At 30.4% G+C, this 19,637-nt stretch overlaps 3 protein-coding genes across 4 annotated transcripts; 1 reads left to right on the top strand and 2 right to left on the bottom strand.

Annotated features, from left to right (window-relative positions):
• Window positions 1-686: 686 nt before the first annotated feature.
• On the bottom strand, window positions 687-5,043 carry LOC126659955 (uncharacterized). Of its 2 annotated transcripts, none has more exons than XM_050353285.2 (6): window positions 4,955-5,043; window positions 4,044-4,552; window positions 3,492-3,589; window positions 2,775-3,411; window positions 1,903-2,139; window positions 687-1,777 (listed from the first exon to the last, which is right to left on the bottom strand). In XM_050353285.2, exons 2-6 carry the CDS (start codon window positions 4,539-4,541, stop codon window positions 821-823), a joined length of 2,427 nt encoding a protein of 808 aa, XP_050209242.1. In that variant the 5' UTR covers window positions 4,542-4,552; window positions 4,955-5,043; the 3' UTR covers window positions 687-820. The 2 variants fall into 2 exon arrangements, with proteins under 2 accessions (XP_050209242.1, XP_050209243.1); XM_050353286.2 differs by having other exon boundaries at window positions 3,498-3,589.
• A 7,741-nt stretch (window positions 5,044-12,784) lies between these two features.
• LOC126660385 (WAT1-related protein At1g68170-like) lies at window positions 12,785-16,250 on the top strand. Its single transcript, XM_050353856.2, has 7 exons — window positions 12,785-12,980; window positions 13,508-13,570; window positions 13,855-13,971; window positions 14,423-14,675; window positions 15,172-15,330; window positions 15,663-15,814; window positions 15,918-16,250. Exons 1-7 carry the CDS (start codon window positions 12,787-12,789, stop codon window positions 16,084-16,086), a joined length of 1,107 nt encoding a protein of 368 aa, XP_050209813.1. The 5' UTR covers window positions 12,785-12,786; the 3' UTR covers window positions 16,087-16,250.
• A 112-nt stretch (window positions 16,251-16,362) lies between these two features.
• On the bottom strand, window positions 16,363-19,500 carry LOC126660386 (arginase 1, mitochondrial-like). The gene is made up of 6 exons (XM_050353857.2): window positions 19,215-19,500; window positions 18,549-18,708; window positions 17,792-17,925; window positions 17,222-17,431; window positions 16,978-17,088; window positions 16,363-16,905 (listed from the first exon to the last, which is right to left on the bottom strand). Exons 1-6 carry the CDS (start codon window positions 19,380-19,382, stop codon window positions 16,645-16,647), a joined length of 1,044 nt encoding a protein of 347 aa, XP_050209814.1. The 5' UTR covers window positions 19,383-19,500; the 3' UTR covers window positions 16,363-16,644.
• Between the last annotated feature and the right edge of the window lie 137 nt (window positions 19,501-19,637).

Raw genomic sequence — 19,637 nt, 5'->3', positions numbered from 1 at the left:
TTCGCGGTCGGAAGAGCTGAAGTTAGCGGTCAATAATTTTTTTTAATATTTTAATATTATCACTAATTGAATAGACTTAATATATAGTTTAATTTCTAAACTATACCGCTTTGTTCCATGTTTTTTATAAACTTTTTTCATTTTCTATTGAACCTTTTAACTTTTAATTTTATTTTATTTGATCCCTCAATTGTTTGTGAATAATATGTGCGTTAAAGTGGACAAAGTTTTGTTTGATTTTGTTCTACCCAAAAACTATACTATTCTGACCTATAATGCCACTTAAACTAATTTTTTGTCTCATTGCACATCTAAATTACTATTTTTTGCTCATTTAAACAACATACTATTTTTTAAAAAAGGTATCAATATGTCACTCTTAGTTAAAATAAAAAACGATATCTTTCATATATTATTTAAAAATTCATTTAAAAATATATCATATTAAAAAATAAATAGGTCTACTATTTACTCAATTTCCCTTTTCATGTTAATGAAAAATTATATGATACACAATTTGTACGATTGGCTATGTGAAATTAAAATGGCAATCTATATCAAGAACATCACAATTTACTTTTAACCTTAATTTATTGTCGGGTAATTAGAATATGGTTAAAAAAACCCTGGACTGATATACTATATAAAATACTTATTTAAAAGAAATAAAAATTGAAACACTCAAATAACAAATTCAGAAAAATTAAAACATCATTAGTAACATTTTTCCCTCAATTGCATACACGAAGAGCAGATTAACGGATGACTAACATTGGCATTTTTCTTTGAATGAATAGATCAGCCATTACTTCCAGCAACATTACAGCTCTGTGATAAACATGGGATCAACACTATAATACGGATCTCTTTTGCTAATTCTTTCAAAGTATGATATCCTGAGTCCTCTAGTCCTGGCAACACTAGATCGCACCCAACCTGGCCGGTTTCCAGGTGCACCGGTGACTATGACAGTTGTGCTCTCATCGGCTAAACTGGACAGAGTCACCATGACTTCCGGCTCAGTAGCTGATGAGGCATCCAGCAGAAAAACATGACTAAAATGACCAGGAGTGATGCCTTCATGCCGCAGCCGAAAGCTACTCATATAAGTAGAGAGTACCACTCTGAATTTTTGGAGTTCCTCCAGTTTAGGACAAGCAAAGCATTCATCTTTACGTTTGTATAGACACGAAGAGAGAATATCGTCTGGTACGTCGTCTATTTCTCGAAATGCAGCATTGGCTCGAAATATATCGGATTCTGGCATGTGCCTGTTCAGTTTTTTGGTCAGAAGGTCACATGTGCTGTTAATTGGCGCACATAAAAGAATCCGGTGCTCTGGAGATCTTCGATAAATTCCGAGTACTGCTTCTTGAATCACAAGTCCAGTTCTTGATAATTCTTCAACCACAAGTCCAGTTATTGGTAATTCTCGACGTATCTTCACTGCACAACGAGGGCCGTGGATGAGATAAGGTGGCGGACCCTGACAGTTTAAGATATGAGAAAATGCAGACCTTTGGTCCGAATCAAGGTCATGATAACAAAAAGGCGGTGTTGGGCTGAGGTTGCTCCTTCTGAAATCATAATCAGGAAAAATGAAGTTTCTGAATAAAGAATCCGAGGCAGATTCGATTGCTTGATGAGCCCTTTTCAAACAAACTCTGTTAAAAGCAAAGGAGATATCATATTTGCTGGTTGAGTAATGCTGCTCATGAAATTTTCTACCAAAATCGACCAGTACAGTAGTGCTCTTCACCACGCGATTAATAATACCCTGATTTGCAGTTAAAATCATTAGACATGTGAATCTATAAAATAACTTTTTATACATATTACATGATCGAATAATTTTCTCTGCAGCTTACACTAATGGGGAGCATAAAAGATCAGGAGACTAACCTGAAATGGCTCCATTTTGCTTCCTGAAGGTGTTGCAAAGACAAAGTCCCTTGATAAAAGAAATGGGCGCTCCTCGAGTGAACAGCTAACCTTAAATGCTACAAAGGTTTTACCATCCTTTCCGCAAGTCCCGCTAAAGCATGACTCTTCAAAGATTCTCTGTCTAGAGTACTCTTCAAAGTTTGGTGGTTCTTGCAATTTTAAAGTGATATCCGACAACTTAAACTTGCTCCATTTCTGAATCAATCAAAGAATACATTGCCTTAGACTCGGTGCAAAGCGTTGAATTTACAAGATCAAAGCGTTAAAATATCTATAGAAGTTCGAAGAAACAAGACAACACCAATTGACTTGGAAACAAAACAAATTATGAAGTTTGCTAAGATGCAATATCAAGAAACACAAAGCTGTTAAATATTTCTAACAATCATATTAACCATTACTTCTTCCTAATCATATTTTCCTAGTTCTGTAGTAATACACCAAAAAATATGTCTGTCAATTAACTGCATTTTATGTAGTTGCGTCAGCGTGACCTTATTCTAGTTATAAGGACAAAAGTATAGAGCAAAGATGCACACATGCACTTATTGTGCATTTAAATGGATTGAAAAACTGACCTATAGATCGAAAAATAGTTAGTCCATTCTTTAATCAAGACAATTTTCAGATGCAAAAACAGAATTTTACAAGAAAAATGCATATGCTTTAAGTATAAACATAAAGTTTTTAGGGATTCAGGATGCTGTAAATTGCATTTGAGTGACATTTGACAGTGAAAATCTCTCAGAATTTGTTATTATGCAACTTATACTTACCAATGAGGCCCTATAAACTGAAGTTGCACAAGATGTGATCTATGTAATATGTACCTCGAGATAGTAGTCCTCTGCATACAGAAGTGCAGCAAAATAGTCCTTGTATGTTGATCTAGACAATGGCCTTTTTAGAACTTCAGGAACTTCATCGTTTTCAAACAAATCCTTTAAATTCTTGGGAATCGAATAGGTAGGCGACGTATCCTTGAGAACCAAAACAGCACTAGTCTGCTGATTAGTGTCAGAGGAAGTCGAAGCTTGAAGTGGCTTGGAAGAAATTGCTTCAGGTGATTGAAAGGTATTTTTTGGAACCCATATAAAGTTGCCTTTTGTCGGTTGATTTGAAAGATTTGGGGAAACTGGAGTTGGATTTGGTTTAAACGTTGCTTGTGGTGATGGTTTTGAAGATGAACTTGGGAGTATAGAAGATACTGAAGATGATTTGGTAGAATGTGTCTCATGTTTTATTGATTGTGCTTCCTCAGGAGAAACTTTTTGAAGCTTAGATTCATGAAGGGGTGGTTTTGATGAAGAAACCGGAGATACAGTAGATATGGGAGATGGTGCCGTAAAATGTACTATTGGTTGAAGTATTGATTGAGACCGGTCATAAGAAACTGCTGGGACTTGGATTTCCGGCCTCGGTTGAGTTGGCCTTGAAATAGATGCAATTGTTTCCGGTTGCGGTGGCCTATAGGAAGAAGTGAGTGGATACATGAAGATATAGGTAAATATTCAGCAGAACTATTTGATTTAGTAACTACATCATACACTGACTTAGCAGATGTTGATATTCTGTCAGTTGAAGACCCTGAATTGAATGTAAAACTGCCATCGAAACGACCACCACTCGGTGTCTCCCTCGTTCTCTGCGAAGAATATTCATAATTAGTTGACTTTCTATAGGCGCATATGAGATCTTCAATATAACTGGACACCAAAACCTTATAATTTTTGGAATTTCTACTATAATGCAAATTTGACAGTTCAGAATGTCTAAATGGTCTATAGCAAATTTTACATTTCAGAATTCCTAGTAGTTTATCAACTAATCTGGACTATGGCCACAGAATGAAATTCTTTAGCTGCATAAACATTTGTCTTGCAACATATTAAAGTAATTGCGGGATTATTAGTACATAATATGCATCGTGACATCCATGATTGTTACTTACCAATAAGGCCTTATAAACTGAAGTTGCACAAGACGCGAGTTATGTAATATGTACCTGGAGATCGTAGTCCTCCGCATACATAAGTGCATCAAAGTAGTCATTATATGCTGATTTAAACAGTGTTCTTTTTAGAGCTTCAGGGACTTACCAAAATAGCTCTAGTCTGCTGATCAGTACCCGAGAAAGCCGAAGCTTGACTCTGCTGATCAGTACTTGAGGAAGCTGAAGCTTGAAGGGTTGGTTTTGATGAAGAAAACGGCGATGAAGTAGATATTGGAGATGGTCTCGTAAAATGTACTTTTGGTTGAAGTATTGATTTAGACTGGTCATAAGAAACTCCTGGGACTCGGATTTCCGGCCTCGGTTGAGTTGGCCTTGAGGAAGATGCAATAATTTGCGGTCGCGGTGGCCTATAGGAAGAAGTGGCCGGAATACATGAAGAAATAGGTAAATATTCGATAGAACTATTCGATTTAGTAACTACATCATACACTGATCTACCATATCCGTCGAAACGAGAATCACTCGATGTCTCTATCGTTCTCCGAGAAAAATATCCATATAACGATTCATAATCATTTGAATCTGGATTTTCTTCTTGAACACAACAAAGAGCACACTTCAAGATTTCAAGAAACACGGACATTTGGACCTTTTCTGCAATCAAAATTTCAAGAAACACAGACACACTTCAAAATTTCATACACAGAACATAAACACTTAACAAGAACACTACCAGCACCCAATTTTAATCTAATAATTTTAATTATAACAGTTTTGTAACTTACTGAAGATTCCTTAGCTGATCATCTTATTTTGGCAAAAATTTAAAATCTCAAAATTCATATTAATTAGTTCTCTAAAATCTCAAGGTAAACCCTAAACCCTAAACAAGTAAAAGATCAAACTAGCATGAACTAAATTTGCAACATGCAAACAAGAAAACTATATATATATTTAAAAAGAAAAATTTAGAAGAGAATGATCATGACATGCAAAATACATAAACTGAACAAAATCAAAATTACGAGATAAGAGAAGAATTAAAGTAAATATTACCTTAGAAGATATTCAAAACTGCACTGTTAGTGTGTCTGAGCGTAAGACTAGAAAAGGAGCAAAGCTTTCTACCGCTTGCCAAAACTTATACATCCATCCGTCAATTTCATTTGCCATTTTTAGATATGTTATTTTAAAAGTCTCATTTTTATTTTTAAATTTTTTTATATTGAATATTTTTTATCCTTCATTTGTCCATTTTAAAGTAAAAATTATATTATTATTAATAGAAATAAAATATATACAAAAATATTTTTTTTTTAACTTTTATATAAAAATAAATTGAATTTTTAAATAAAACAAACAAAATAATAACAAATAGGATACTAAACTTTGCTTTCATTCTACGTAATTTCTGATTTTTTTTAGAATATATGATCATAAATGTAGACAGTAAAATATGGTTAATTCTATATTTTCTTGTTTTGAAAAGGAAAATATTCTATTAAATTATAATTGTGAAAAATTCAAGACAGTGATAAGTCTATTTCTGATAATCTGAAACAGATATATTACATTAATATATGTATTGCCTTATTCTCATATCATCTCATGAAAATAAAATAATTATTATTAAATTGCTTCATAAACTCCAAACAATCCTCCACTAGTATTTCAGGCTTCAAAAGTTTCAAATTTCTAATCTCTAAAATCACATCCATCGCATCATATTACACGATAATTTTGTCTTTTTTTTTTGGTAAACTCATCCGGTTTCCGGGACTTCGCCCTGACTAATCTGAATCCGACACGCGTCGCGCACCTGTCTTTATCTTGTAACCAACTGAGACGAGTCTTCTATAATTTCAACAGGCGTACATGCTATACTGCCTTGCTAACACAATATTCCCCAGCCAATCACATGGTTAATCCTATATATTTGCCATATTTCGGTTCTATACAATAATTATTCAAATTTCCTTGTTCTTTTAATACTCCAATCTTGTCGTAATTACTAAACTATTTTTATTAGGATTATTCCATGATATAAGAAAATTTCCATTTTTAATTATACTTAAAAAGTTTTCTTTAAGATTTTTGATAAAGTATCCTTATTTATTTGTATGAGTATTGACAAGTATTAGAAATAGTTTCAATATATTTCATAAATTTAGCCAATTGAAATATATTAACTCTAATGAGTTTAAAGATTATTTTAAAAATATGTTGGTGTTTGGTTCAATTTTTTATTGTAACTTTTAACTTTTACTTTTTATAATATCCTTCTGAAAAAGTGGCAATCTTTTTTTTATAATTGTGGATTAAAGAAGTATATTTTTTTCCAATCCATTAAAATTAATTGTCATAATTTTGTCTAGACTATCTAAACATTCGTCGCCAGTCGGCTACTCTTCAATATGTCGGCCCTACTTTCATGTTGCTTCATGCCTCGTGTTGTTAACCCATTTAAATACAAAGACAGTTTGTCTAATCTAGTTTATTACCGCCATTACCAGTGGCGGATCCAGAATTTTTTTTCAGCCCAGGTTAAATACCATATAATAAATAAACTTATTTGCTTAAAGTTTATGTAAGAAAAAATAAATAATAAATATTATCTACATTAGTTTTGATCAATACAATGCAACTGAATAAAATTATTTTACAATAAGACAAATAAATTAAATTAATTAATTTACACAAATAAAATTTAAAAAGAAAAAGACTTACCTGAAGTTGGAGGTTGATTGATTTTGGAGTAGAATTTGAAATTGGAGAAATTAGGTTATACTCCCTCTGTCCTACAAAGATAGGCCGTTTGGACAAACACGGAAATTAAGAAAAAAAATAGTTAGATTAGTTAAAATTAGTATATTTATGTACTTTTTCATTTTTAGCCTTTAATAATTTTTTAAATAATTAAATAATATATTGATTACTAATTTTTATATTGGTGTATTTTGTATTTAAAAATTGACATTTATTCCATATTGAAACATGGAGTAATTAATAAAATTGAAAATAATCATGTATATTTATAAGGTGTAACTAAGACTTTTAATTTTAAAATTATTAATTAAAAATAGAAGGTAACCTGTAATTTGGGATGCATAAAATAAAAAAAGCAGTTTATTTTTGTGAGACGGAAAGAGTAACATTTAGTAAGTAGATCGTAAAATTTGAAATTAGGCTAGAAAATTTGGTTGAAGAATATAAAGAATAATAAAATTTAATAAAGAATTAGGAAAAGAAGAGATAATTGAAGGATTAAATTGAACATTGTCAATATTAAGTGGGGGTGGGGGCTATTTTTGTTTTGGCTGGGACTGATGCATTTAATAAGCATCAGTCCCGTTTTCATCTGTTTTGTTTTAACAAAACAGATGAAAACTGAAGGGGCCAAAGGATGTGTCGGTTGGCCCCTTGTTTCTTTTTTTAATTTAATAGAAGTCAAAACGACGTTCTTTTGACCTCTTAAATTATATATAAAAAAAATAATCGATGAAGGCTTCTTTTTCTTCCCCAGTTTTGGGGTTATTGATTCTGGGAGTCATTGTACTTTTTTAAAGTCGCAAAATGGTCACCGAACAATTTTTTGTTTCAAAATGGTCATTGTACTTTGTGATTAGTAACTTCCGGCGATCACCAAATGAAATCAGGTGACTTTTGTCCTACGTGGCTTGCCGGAAGCTTACTCGCACCTTCCTCTTTGCCATGTCATTGTCGATATTACTTTTATTTTTTTACATCATCATCTTCTTCCCTAATTTTTTAAACATTTTCCGGCAAAAAGAAAGGTGTGAGTTAGCTTCTGGCAAGCCACATAGGACAAAAGTCACCGGATTTCATTTAGTGATCGCCGGAAGTTACTAATCACAAAGTGCAGTGACCATTTTAGAACAAAAAATTGTTCGGTGACCATTTTGCAATTTTGGAAAAGTACAATGACTCCCAAAATCAATGACCCCCAGTTCTGAAAGTTTCAGCCTTTTTTTTGGCGGCAGTCATGGCTAGCTTTCAAAACACCAGCGCCGGTCCTCTAGACTTCCGGCGTCAGCCCGTGCTCGAGCTTACCCGAGCCTGAAGGTAGATCTGCCCCTAGCCATTGCTCCACCTGCATAAAATAACAATCCAACAAAGAGAGAACTACAAAGTTAATGTCAGGAGGAGGAGGTGGTGATTGTATTAAGAAGATGTCGAGAACAATGGTTGTTGCATGAAGAATATATTGTTAGATTTCATTTTTAAGTCAATTAGTGTTAAGTGGAGGTGTCCAACTAATATATAAACACAAGTTCATTTTCATATACAATCGATATGAGATTTCTCACTTCAACACTTCACTCACGCATAGCGTGTGATTTTCCACTTCAACTTATATACAACGGCTGCGGGTGCTGACGCGTCATGGGTGAAGAAGAATTGGGTTTATGAATGGCGGCAGATCATGGGTGAAGAAAAAAAAAGAATTGGGTTAGAATTAGATTTAAATTTTTTGTATTGATAATAAATTAAATTTAAATAAAATAAATAAAAAAGGTATAAAAGTATCTGACAAGATTTATTTTAATTGTTTTATGAATGATTTATTTTAAACTTAATTTGAATTTTAAAATTTAATAATATTCATAAAAAAAATTAAAGATATAAAAAGTCATAACTGAATAGTTAATTGATTTTGTATACGAACTTAAGAAAAAGTGAATAAAAATTTATTTATTTATTCTTGTTTATTTTCATTGTTAAAAACATTTATAACAATTGATTATATGTACAATTTAAAAGCATAATTAATAATGATAAAAAATCTTTTAAAATGCGTGTAAAATAATAAAATTATTTTTAAATGAGATGAGAGTATTATTTATGTGAAAATTAAAATAAATTAGTATTTATAAAACAAATAAAATAGTTAACTGATTTTGAAATTTGAATTTTATAAGTCATTTTACCGTTTAAGAAAGGACAAATAATTTTTAAACATATACTAAGAAAATATTAATTATTATATTTTTTTTTATTAATAATACTTTTGTAATTTTTATACAAAGTAATTATCATTAATTTTAAAAGATAAAAAAAATTCATACAAATGATATCAAAACACATGATATGAACATTTTAGATGAAATATAAAAATAGGGATTGGAGTTCTCTCATGTTCAAATGAACATGAGAGGTCATATTCACTAATCTACATCATTCATTACAAAATGAATGGGGTAGATTAATTTAACGAAAATTGAGCATTTTTGTATCTACACCATTCATTTTGTAATGAATGGTGTAGATTCAGTGAACATGGCCCATCATGTTTATTTGAATATGAGGAATCCCAATTTTAAAAATAGAATGTACAGTAGACCCTCTAATAATTACTCCCTCCATTCCTAATTAAAAGTCGTTTTGATGTTTTTGAAAAGTTCCATAATATATGACGTTTTGTAATTTATAGTACATTTTTGCCTAAACGAACTTTATTGTCAAAACAAATGACAAAGGCAAACTGTGATAGATTTAAAAAAAAAAATAAGGTTTAATTACTTAAAAAACTCACCTTTAATTTTTTTTTGTTTATACCCTGACCTAGAAAAAATAGCATGTATACCCTTGACGTTGTGTTTATGTTTCACCTCTACACTCGAAGTATTAAATTGACCTTTTTCATTTGAAAAAGAGTTTAAAATAGTCCTTCAATTTTAGTATATATTCTAATTACACGTCAATGTTATTAATTATACAAAAACACCTTCTTCTTTAAAAAAAATCAATTAATAATAATAATTTAATTTATATTAATTATTAATATTTTTTTAAAATTAAATACCGTAAATTTTTTACATAAAACAAATTAAATATTTTTATTTCCGACTTACCACCGTAAAATAAATTTTAAAATCCACTAGAAAATTTAACAAAAAAAAATTAAATTTTTTGAGCTCCTCCTCCCATGGAGGAGGAGCTCGAAAACCGTAATATTTTTTAAAAAAATAATATTAGCGGTTTTTGAATCGGAATACGCTTATAAGTTGAAATTAATAAAAAAAAAATTTATTTATTTCGTTTTATTTAAGTTAAAAAATTAATTAATTTTAGGACTTATTTGAACGTTTTTAAAGATAAAGTATTAGTTTGTAGTTTTTTTAATAGAAAAAAGTATGAAATAACCCTCATTTATAGTTGTTTTCAATAAATTATCTATTTTTTGAAATTTTGGATAGAGGTGAAATATAAATACAACGTCAACGGTATATGTGACATTTTTTTTAGATCAGGGTATAAATGATAACAAGATTAAAAGTGGGGTTTTTTTAAGTAACTATGCCAAAAAAATAAAAAGTCATGTATAGTTTTATATGACAATTTTTAAAAATCGGGATTAAAATAAAAATTCGTATAAAGATCGTGACTTTTTATATAATTAACTCAAAACAAATTGAAAGGAGTTATCTATAAATATAGTCTGTCTAGGCCCTTATTTGCAATCAAGAATTGCTTCTGGTCTAATTCGGTCCACAATAATTCTGGCAAAATATATTTTCCCTTATCAGAATTTATATTTATGGAGTATTTATTATTCGAGGCTATACTGTATCCCCTATTAGACATTAATTTGTTACATTACACACATAATTAACACAACAACCCAACATTAGCTGTATTACATTCTTTGGGAAATTATCGTGGTCAGCAAGTAATTTACACTTCGTCAACAAGTGAATTAAAACGAGGAGACAAAATCAAATTAAGATAAAAAAACAGAACCAAATTCCTATTTTCGTTTCCATCCCCATAAAATGCACAAAAAACCAACAGAAACTAATCTTAATTGATGCAATATTTACTAATTGATTAATTACACTCCATATATTATGTCTGATGTAATTAATAAATTATTCATAATTTTACATGAAAAAACTAGATTTACATAAATATTTAGCATAAAATTACCTATTACTAAGTTTTAATTCATATGAAAAATTTGTTATTAGTATATGACAATATTTTGTGACGTGGTAAAATTTAATTGACTCGGAGGCTTTGAGTGGGTTGCTTTAGTGGCTGGACTCTATGGCAAATTATTTTTAAAACCTCCGCATATATCATATTTTATCGTTTGATATCTCTTATTTGAAACTCAAACGATTTGATATTTCACTTTTAATTCCGTTAATGATTAGGGACTTTTATTAACAGAATTAAAAACCAAATTAAAAATGAGATATCAAACCGTTTAATTTTCAAATAAAAAATACTATTAAACCGTGAATTATAACATATCCCATTAATTTACTCTAAAATCATCACTAGATACATGAATAATGCAGAAAACGTGTATGCAAAGAGCACAGGAAACCCACTGAAGTACACAATCCAAAAAAGTTAATTAGCCACACCACATTAATTACCAATTGCTAACATTTATCATTAATTATAAAAGAACTTAGGGCATCTCCAAGAGGAGTCACCATTTTTCCCTCACCATTTTTCAATTTGGTGAATTTTTACCAATTTTACTCCAATAGTCATCACCAAATTCTTCACCAAAAAACATACTCCCTCCGTCCCACTTTAGAAGTCCCATTTGACTTTACACACAGATTAAGAAAACATTAATTATTCTTGTTTTTTCATGTTTTTTCATGTTTTGCCCCTATTAATGATAGTGAAATTTTCCATAGAACTCTTTTAAGATAACTAAAATAAGGGTAAAATGGGATATTCAATGGAAAAATACTCTAAAAATAGTAATGGGACTTTTTAAATGGGACATCCCAAAATAGAATATGGGACTTCTTAAACGGGACGGAGGGAGTACTTTTTTACTTTTTAATATAATAATCATTTTTAATTCTTAATATTTTATACACTTTTTACCAATTACACCCACAAACTTATTTATGCTCATATTCATCCGAATTCTAGTATTATTTATATTAAAAAAATAAATTGTTGTTAATTTTTTTAATTATGAATGTCGTAGTATGTTTCGTTTACCAGATTATTGATAGAATATGTGTTCTATTTATTTATTATGTAATGTCGTAGTATGTTTCGTTTTTAAGTTATTATTTCGTAAAATTATCTATGTAATGTTTTTATATTATTGTCTCGTAAAATTAGTTATGTAATATTTTTTTAATTGTCTCGTAAAATTATTCATGTAAGATTTTTATGTTATTATTTTATAAAATTAGTCGTGTAATATTTTTATATCATTGTCTCGTTAAATTATTTAAAAAATAAGTAATTAATTAAATATAACTACAAACAAATTATATGTACCAAAATATAAATTAACCACATTATTATATTCAAAAAGTGAAATGGTGAAGGAAAAATTCCTTCACCATTTTTGATGAAAGAGAGTGTGAGGGAGTCACCAAAATGCATTTTGGTGACTCCCTTGGAGATGGGGAGTCATCAATTCCCATTTTGATGACTCCCCTTGGAGATGGTCTTATTCGTCAAAAAAGTATCTCATTATTTTTTTATATATTTCAACTTTAAATTTTTCAATTTTAACCTATTTTTAATTTTTAGATTACTTATAGTCATTTGTTCATATTGAAAAAAAAAACTCAAATTTACCTTTTTATTGTTTCATATTATTTCAGTTCACATTTTTATCATAAAAAATTACGAACATAAAGTAATAAGAAGGATATATTTGAACATTTTTTTCCCTTAATTTAAACAAATTGCTAAAATTGAAATAAGGGTTAAAATTAAAAAAAAATGAAAGATGAGAGACTAAACGAATAAAAATTAAAAAATGAAGTACTTTTAAACGATTAAGCCATTACAAAACCACTAATCACACTCTTCTATCTCTATATAAAGGTAATTAAAATTAAGCAAATACATACAATTTTTTAGTGTGAAGATTTATGGAGAAATTTTATAATTTGGTGGATGGATTAAAACCAATGTTGGTAATGGTGGTGGTTCAAATTGCATATGCTGGGACTAATGTGCTCTTTAAACTTGCAGCCAGTGATGGAATGAGTTTGAGAATTATTGTTGCTTACAGATACATTTTTGCTACTGCTTTTATGCTTCCTCTTGCTCTCATCTTTGAAAGGTAATTTAAGTTTTGCAGTTTTTGTATTTTTGATTTCTATGTTTTTGTTAATCGAAAAATTTTAACGTCAATCGAATGTATTATGTCGAACGATTGTTGTTTAAAGTATTTATTATATAGTAATACTTTTTCTTATCATCAAGTGTAAAAAAATTTGCAAAGATAAAAAGAATTGATATATATATCATGTATCCATAAACATTTTTTATACTAACTGTGATAAAAAAAAACATGAGTTTTAAGATCAAATTCCTTTTTGTATTCTGCATTTTTATTCCGTTCTACTAAAATAGTACATTTTCCCCCTTTTTATGAGTTTATTATACTGTTGGATTTTTAGCAAGGGGATTTTTGAGAAAATATATTGAAATATTAAAAGTGTTGAGAATTTCATATTAAAAAAAATGAGTAAAATAAAAATAGAAAGAACGGTAGGTTTAATATTTTTAAAAATGTGATATATAAGGTAAAATATATGAATTATTATTGCTAATTATGAGTGTTTGCTGTCAATTGTATTTTGACAGAAAGAATAGAGCAAAACTTACATGGACAATACTTTTTCAAGCATTTCTTTGTGGCCTATTCGGGTAAGTTTTTATCTCACAACTAATATTCAGTTGGCTCGGCTCACCAATCCACCGGTTAGATACACTGATACATATTAAAATTAATGAAAGTATAATATTTTTACGGAACGGTTATAATTTTTATTTGTTATGTTTTAATTATTCATTTTATTTTTATATCAACAGAAAAATTATTATATTAGATTATTGTCTAACGTTTTTAACATTTGAATTATGATTTATTGATCAATTATATATTATTATATTTGGCTCTTTGAGTGAAAAAGTTAGAATGGAAATTGCAGGGGATCATTATCTCAAAATATGTACTTGGGAAGTCTGGTATTAACATCAGCAACATTTGCTACTGCCATGTTTAATCTTGTACCAGCATTCACATTCATCTTAGCCATCTCATTTCGGTAATTTATTAACAATTATTTTCCCTCTTGCCTTCTCATTAATAGACTTTTTTTTTGATGAATTTCTCATTAATAGACTTAACTATTTATAAATATTCTATATAATTTTTTGAAAACATTAGTTTTAATTAGATTTATTTCTATATGTACATTTCAATTAATGTTTGTCAATGATACAATTTTTTTTTTGTTTATGAACAAACTTTTTAATATCTCCAATTGTAGTCTAATTTTGATAAGTATTTTTCGATTGGAAAACAAGTTAATATTAGTCATATTATTGGCTATAATTGATACGTACTTTTTTAAATTAGGTCACAATTGAATTTTTTAAAAAGTTGTACCATAAGTTAATTTAAAAAAGGATAGAATATTTTCGAGTGATTAGACCTAATTAATAATTATGAGATAACTTGAGTCATTAATAGTGATAATTAATTTGAAAATTCAGGTTGGAGAAGGTGGGAATAAGAAGCCTAGCAGGAAAGGCCAAAGTGATGGGCACATTACTTGGAATAGGTGGAGCAATGTTATTAACCTTTTATAAAGGATCAGAAATTAATATTTGGAAAACAAATATTAACCTATTAAACCATTATCAATCCCATAAACTTCACTTGGCTACACCAAACCATAATCATGCTTTAGGTGCTTTATTAGCTGTGGCAAATTCCTTCTCTTATGCCTTTTGGTTAATTATTCAGGTAATTCTCTGGTTTTAAGTTTTTCGCGGTTACTGATTTTAGCAGTTATCATCGTTTAATTTGTTATATTTTAACCAAAAAAAAAATTAAAGGAAGGATACTATAGCAATTCAAGTTAAAAAATATATGTGGCGACATACATTGTTGCATAATCACACAAATTTTTGTTGCCATGCAAATAATTTTTGACTTGAATCGCTATATTAATCCATCGTGAATATAAAAATAAAAATTTAACTAATAAATATAAAGTAACGTTTTGTAAAAAGTTTATAGTTCAGTAATTGTAAATCTTTTCAACCCTAATTCTCTTGTACTAGTTCTTATTTCAGAAAAAAGTTTAAAATGTTGAAAACTTTTGAATTGAAAATGAAATTTCATAGTTTTTGAAAGGGTTTTAAAAGCGGAAAATAAATATTAAAATGTAGAATTCGACAATAATGTAGGTCGGATACGATCATCATATAATGCTATATATTTTCAATTTTGAATTCAGGCTAAAATGAGTGCAAAATACCCAAATCCTTATTCAAGCACAGCTTTGATGTGTTTGATGGCTTCAGTTCAAGCAGTAGTTTATGCCCTTTGCATGGAGAAAGATTGGAGCCAATGGAGATTAGGTTGGAATATAAGACTGCTCACCGCAGCTTATGCGGTATGTATTATATAGCCGGTTTTTACTTATTTTTGCCATGTGGCAATCGGTTTTTGCTTATATTTGTCCGAGAATATGCATAATTTCTTTTCAGCGGAAAGTTTTTAGATCAAATTATACATATGTAACAAGTTTCCAAATAAAACTTAGTAAAAATATTGATTGTCAAGTTATGTTTTAGTGTAAAACGAACCGATTGGTTTGGTTCAGTTTAATTTGAAAAACGCTTCAGTTCATATTATCAATCAAGTTAAATTAATTAAGAAGATATGTTTAAAGTTTTGAAAGTTGATCATATTTGGGGTGATATAATTGTTTATGGATGTTGGCAGGGAGTAGTAGTTGCCGGAATGATGATATCACTGGTGATATGGTGTATGCGGATGAGGGGTCCTTTGTTTGTATCAGTTTTTAACCCTTTAATGCTCCTATGCACCGCGGTTGCAGGCTCTATCCTACTCGATGAGCCTTTACATCTCGGAAGGTATACTACAGCGCAATTGTCATTTAAACTATAACTCGTTGGTTCGACTATATTGATATATATTATTATTACGGCCTAATGATATTTTATTTGATGTTTGCAGCATATTAGGAGCGACTTTGATTGTGTGCGGATTATACGCAGTTCTGTGGGGTAAAAATGTAGAGATAAAGAAAATGTCTCAGCTTGTTCCATGTACAGATTCTATAGAAGATAAAACTGTTGAAGTTGTAGTTACTTCAACTCCAAGAAATGACAATGTGGAAGAGTAATTTCAATGTTGAAAATTAATTGTAAGACTTTATTTAATTGATCAATTCTGTATTGACCAAGAAGTATAGTCTTATTAGGAAAAATATTTCCTATTCATTTGTAGCAGATTTTGATCCCTATAAATACCATGTTATGTGACCTTCTGGGTTTAAAGTTAAACATACAAGTAGTATCATAGCATTATTAGAGTTTATTCAAGTTTGAGTAATATCTTTATAATTTTCTTGAATATTAGCAAAAGAAATTCATTCATTCGCTCATAAACGTAGCAGTCGTCAAACAATGTAAATCTTTTATTTTGTATTTTTATTTGTTTGTTTAACCTACAACTTTTATTTTTCTAGTTAATTATATATTGGTTTCCACTAGGCCTAATTTCACAACATGACCTTTATTCGATAATCGGAAATATATACAGATTAATTCATTCAAGAAGCGAGACAAGCTAAACAAAATAAGCTCGACGGTCACCTCTTATGACTGATAAAATACTAGCTGCAAGGACGACACATGTTGAATAATTCCCTTTCTTCACTAGATGAAAATGTGAGATTTTATCATTTCGACATCTTTGCAGCGAGTTCTCTTACAAATTTGGCTGCAACCATTGCAGTCATCCCATCAGCAGTGTCGCGCTGTGGATTAAATTCAACCACATCCGCTGCAACAAGATCGCCTTTAAGGTTGTGGAGGATGTTGAGAACATCGCGAAAAGAGAGACCACCCGGCTCAATGTGAGACACACCCGGAGCATAGGCCGGGTCAAGACAGTCCACGTCTATTGAGATATACACTCCCTTCACGCCTTCTCCTAATTTCTGATAAACCAAAACAGAGTCAAATTCATATAGCGCATTCGTGTGCACATTCCAAAAATACGAGAAACGTACCAGATTTTCCAAAAACTGTCGATCTCTTGAGAAGGTTCGCATTTCATATTGCTCCACTCCGAACCTTTTTCCCTGCTCTCTGCCTTCTATATTTATTGATCTGATTCCCACCTGAAAATTTCAGAAATCATTTTGTTTTTGTTCCAGAAAGTGTGCATAGCATAAATTGGATGAAATTATTAATCTGCTAGATTAACGCGGAACATCTATGCCATGAAAAATATATGGAGAGTATAGCGCATACTTGCAAAAGCCGCCGTGCATAACCCCCTTCCATTATTCGGGCAAATGAAGAAGCATGAGAATATTTATTTCCTTCAAAGGCATCATAGATATCAGGATGAGCGTCGAGATGAAGAACATCCACAGGTCCGCCAAGCTTCTCAGAAACAGCTCGTACAACAGGATAAGATATGGAATGATCGCCACCTAAAACTAGCGGACGTAAAGGTTCCTGGAATGGCAGAAAACATCAAATGTGCTGGTATAATACCATACCATTCATATGTTTAAACCGAAAGACACGAAAGAAAAGACTTCCGCTCATTGTACGAGTAACATCCTATTAGAAGCAGCTGCAGCGCTTTCAGGGATAACCGACGTGTAACATCTAAAAAATGTAATAAGATCCTTCTATCCGAGGTTAATTAAACTAAGGATAAATATAATCTAGTAACTATGAACTCAGAATTGACTAGTTTAGCCTAACTAACAAGTAACAATTTCGCCCTGCTTCTTAAGTCAGAGCTAAAATTCTTGACATATGATATGATACATTATTAAAGTAGTAATTTTAAAACAATAATCCGCGCACCTGTTCCATGACCAGCTTGACAGACTCGCTAACGACATTCATTAACCTGTCGTCATCTACGCCACAGTCTCGCATTTCTTGGACAGGGAGATCACCAACATTAGTTAGAACTCTTTGATCTCTTAATTCTTTCCCTGCATAATAAACAAGCATTGTTTTACAGATAACCTTTAATACAAGCATTCAACATAAGCACGAAAAAAGGCCAGAACAGCAGCACAACCATGGCATAATGTCACATATATGGTCATGATAATTGGGATGATCAGAAATTAATCATACTCTAGCGCAAACTATTCACATAAGTTATAGAAAATAAAAGGCGAGTACACCATTTATAACCGAGTCGAGCCAATTCGCGAGCTATTCAGGATTGACTCGAAAATTACTCGAGATCTGTTCGTGTTAATTATCGAGTCGAGCTCGAGTTTCAAAATACTTAGCTCGATAAGCTCGCGAGCGTAATCGAGCTTTAATTAATTTACCTTTTTACCCTTTACGATTATATATATTTCCAATAACGTAAATTTTATATAAAATTTAATTTATAAATATTTGTACAAATAATTTAGTCGAGTCGAATTCGACGCTTAAATATTCTAACGAGTTCGAACTCAAATTCTTAAAATAAAATTCGATCGAATTTCGAAATTTGAATTTTAAAATCGACTCGAGCTCGAACTTGGCGGTGTTTCGACTCGATTCATTTAGTCCCCAGTAAACATAACCAATTTTACACAAATTCTACCAAAAGTACCTTCTTCAGTTGTTGAGTTAGTGCTGCCACACCAAATGGCTTCTCTAATTAGAGGTGGGGCAAAAGCAGGACCTTGAAGAAATGATGAATTATGTCCTAATGGTATTCCAATAAGAGACGATGTCGCTACAGCGCCTCCTAAAGCACGCACCAGCTCTCCCTAAGAAATTTATAATCAGAATCAATTTCATCAACACATAATCAATTTAATTAATTACTTTCTCGTTCCAAAAAATCACAAAACAAGTTTTGTTTTAATCACGACTTTTAAAAATTGGCATATAAAACTATAATATCTTTTTAATTTATCATCGATTATTTTCCGGTGTATTTTTACTTTTCATTTTTTTAAATCCGCCGGATTCCGGTAGCCGCGTTGGCAAAAATACACCGGAAAATAATCGATGATAGATTTGAAAAAAAAAATTCATAATTTTATATGGTAATTTTTAAAAGTCGTGATTAAAATGAAAATTCGCGTAAAGATCTTGATTTTTTTACGGAATTAACCCTTTAATTAAAGTCTATTATTTATTTTCATTAGCTAAAAAATAAATTAGTCAAAATATTTAATAAGACATAGTTAAAAAAATTTATAAATTTATATTGGTTTTTTTAACTTGTGTGAAAATAACAAAGTTAACTATTGTTTTACGATTTGTATACCTTAAGCTTTGCACTCTCGCGAATAAGACTTAGAGAAGCGTCGATCACACGTTTTTGGCCTTCTTCAATCACCTCCGCCGGTACTTTTGCCGCTTTTAAGTAATGAATTCCCCGCCGGGCCGTTGCTATCATTTGTGGTTTCAAGAAAACAGAAGAAATTGGGAACATTTTTGTTTTAAATTTTTGGAAAATTGATCAAACTTGTATAGATTTTGTATGAATATTTTTGGATGTTTGCAGGGAATAGTAGTGGCTGGGGTGATGGTATCTTTAGTGATATGGTGTATGTGGATGAGAGGCCTTCTATTTGTATCAATTTTTTAACTCTTTAATGCTCATTTAAAACGTTGTATCAAATATTATCAACAAAAAAAACGTTGTAGCAAACATTTTATATATAAAAAACGTTGTATATCAAATTAC

The sequence above is a fragment of the Mercurialis annua genome, linkage group LG8 (assembly GCF_937616625.2).
Source record: "Mercurialis annua linkage group LG8, ddMerAnnu1.2, whole genome shotgun sequence".
Classification (NCBI taxonomy): domain Eukaryota; kingdom Viridiplantae; phylum Streptophyta; class Magnoliopsida; order Malpighiales; family Euphorbiaceae; genus Mercurialis; species Mercurialis annua.
This window is presented reverse-complemented; position numbering and strand designations above follow the sequence as displayed.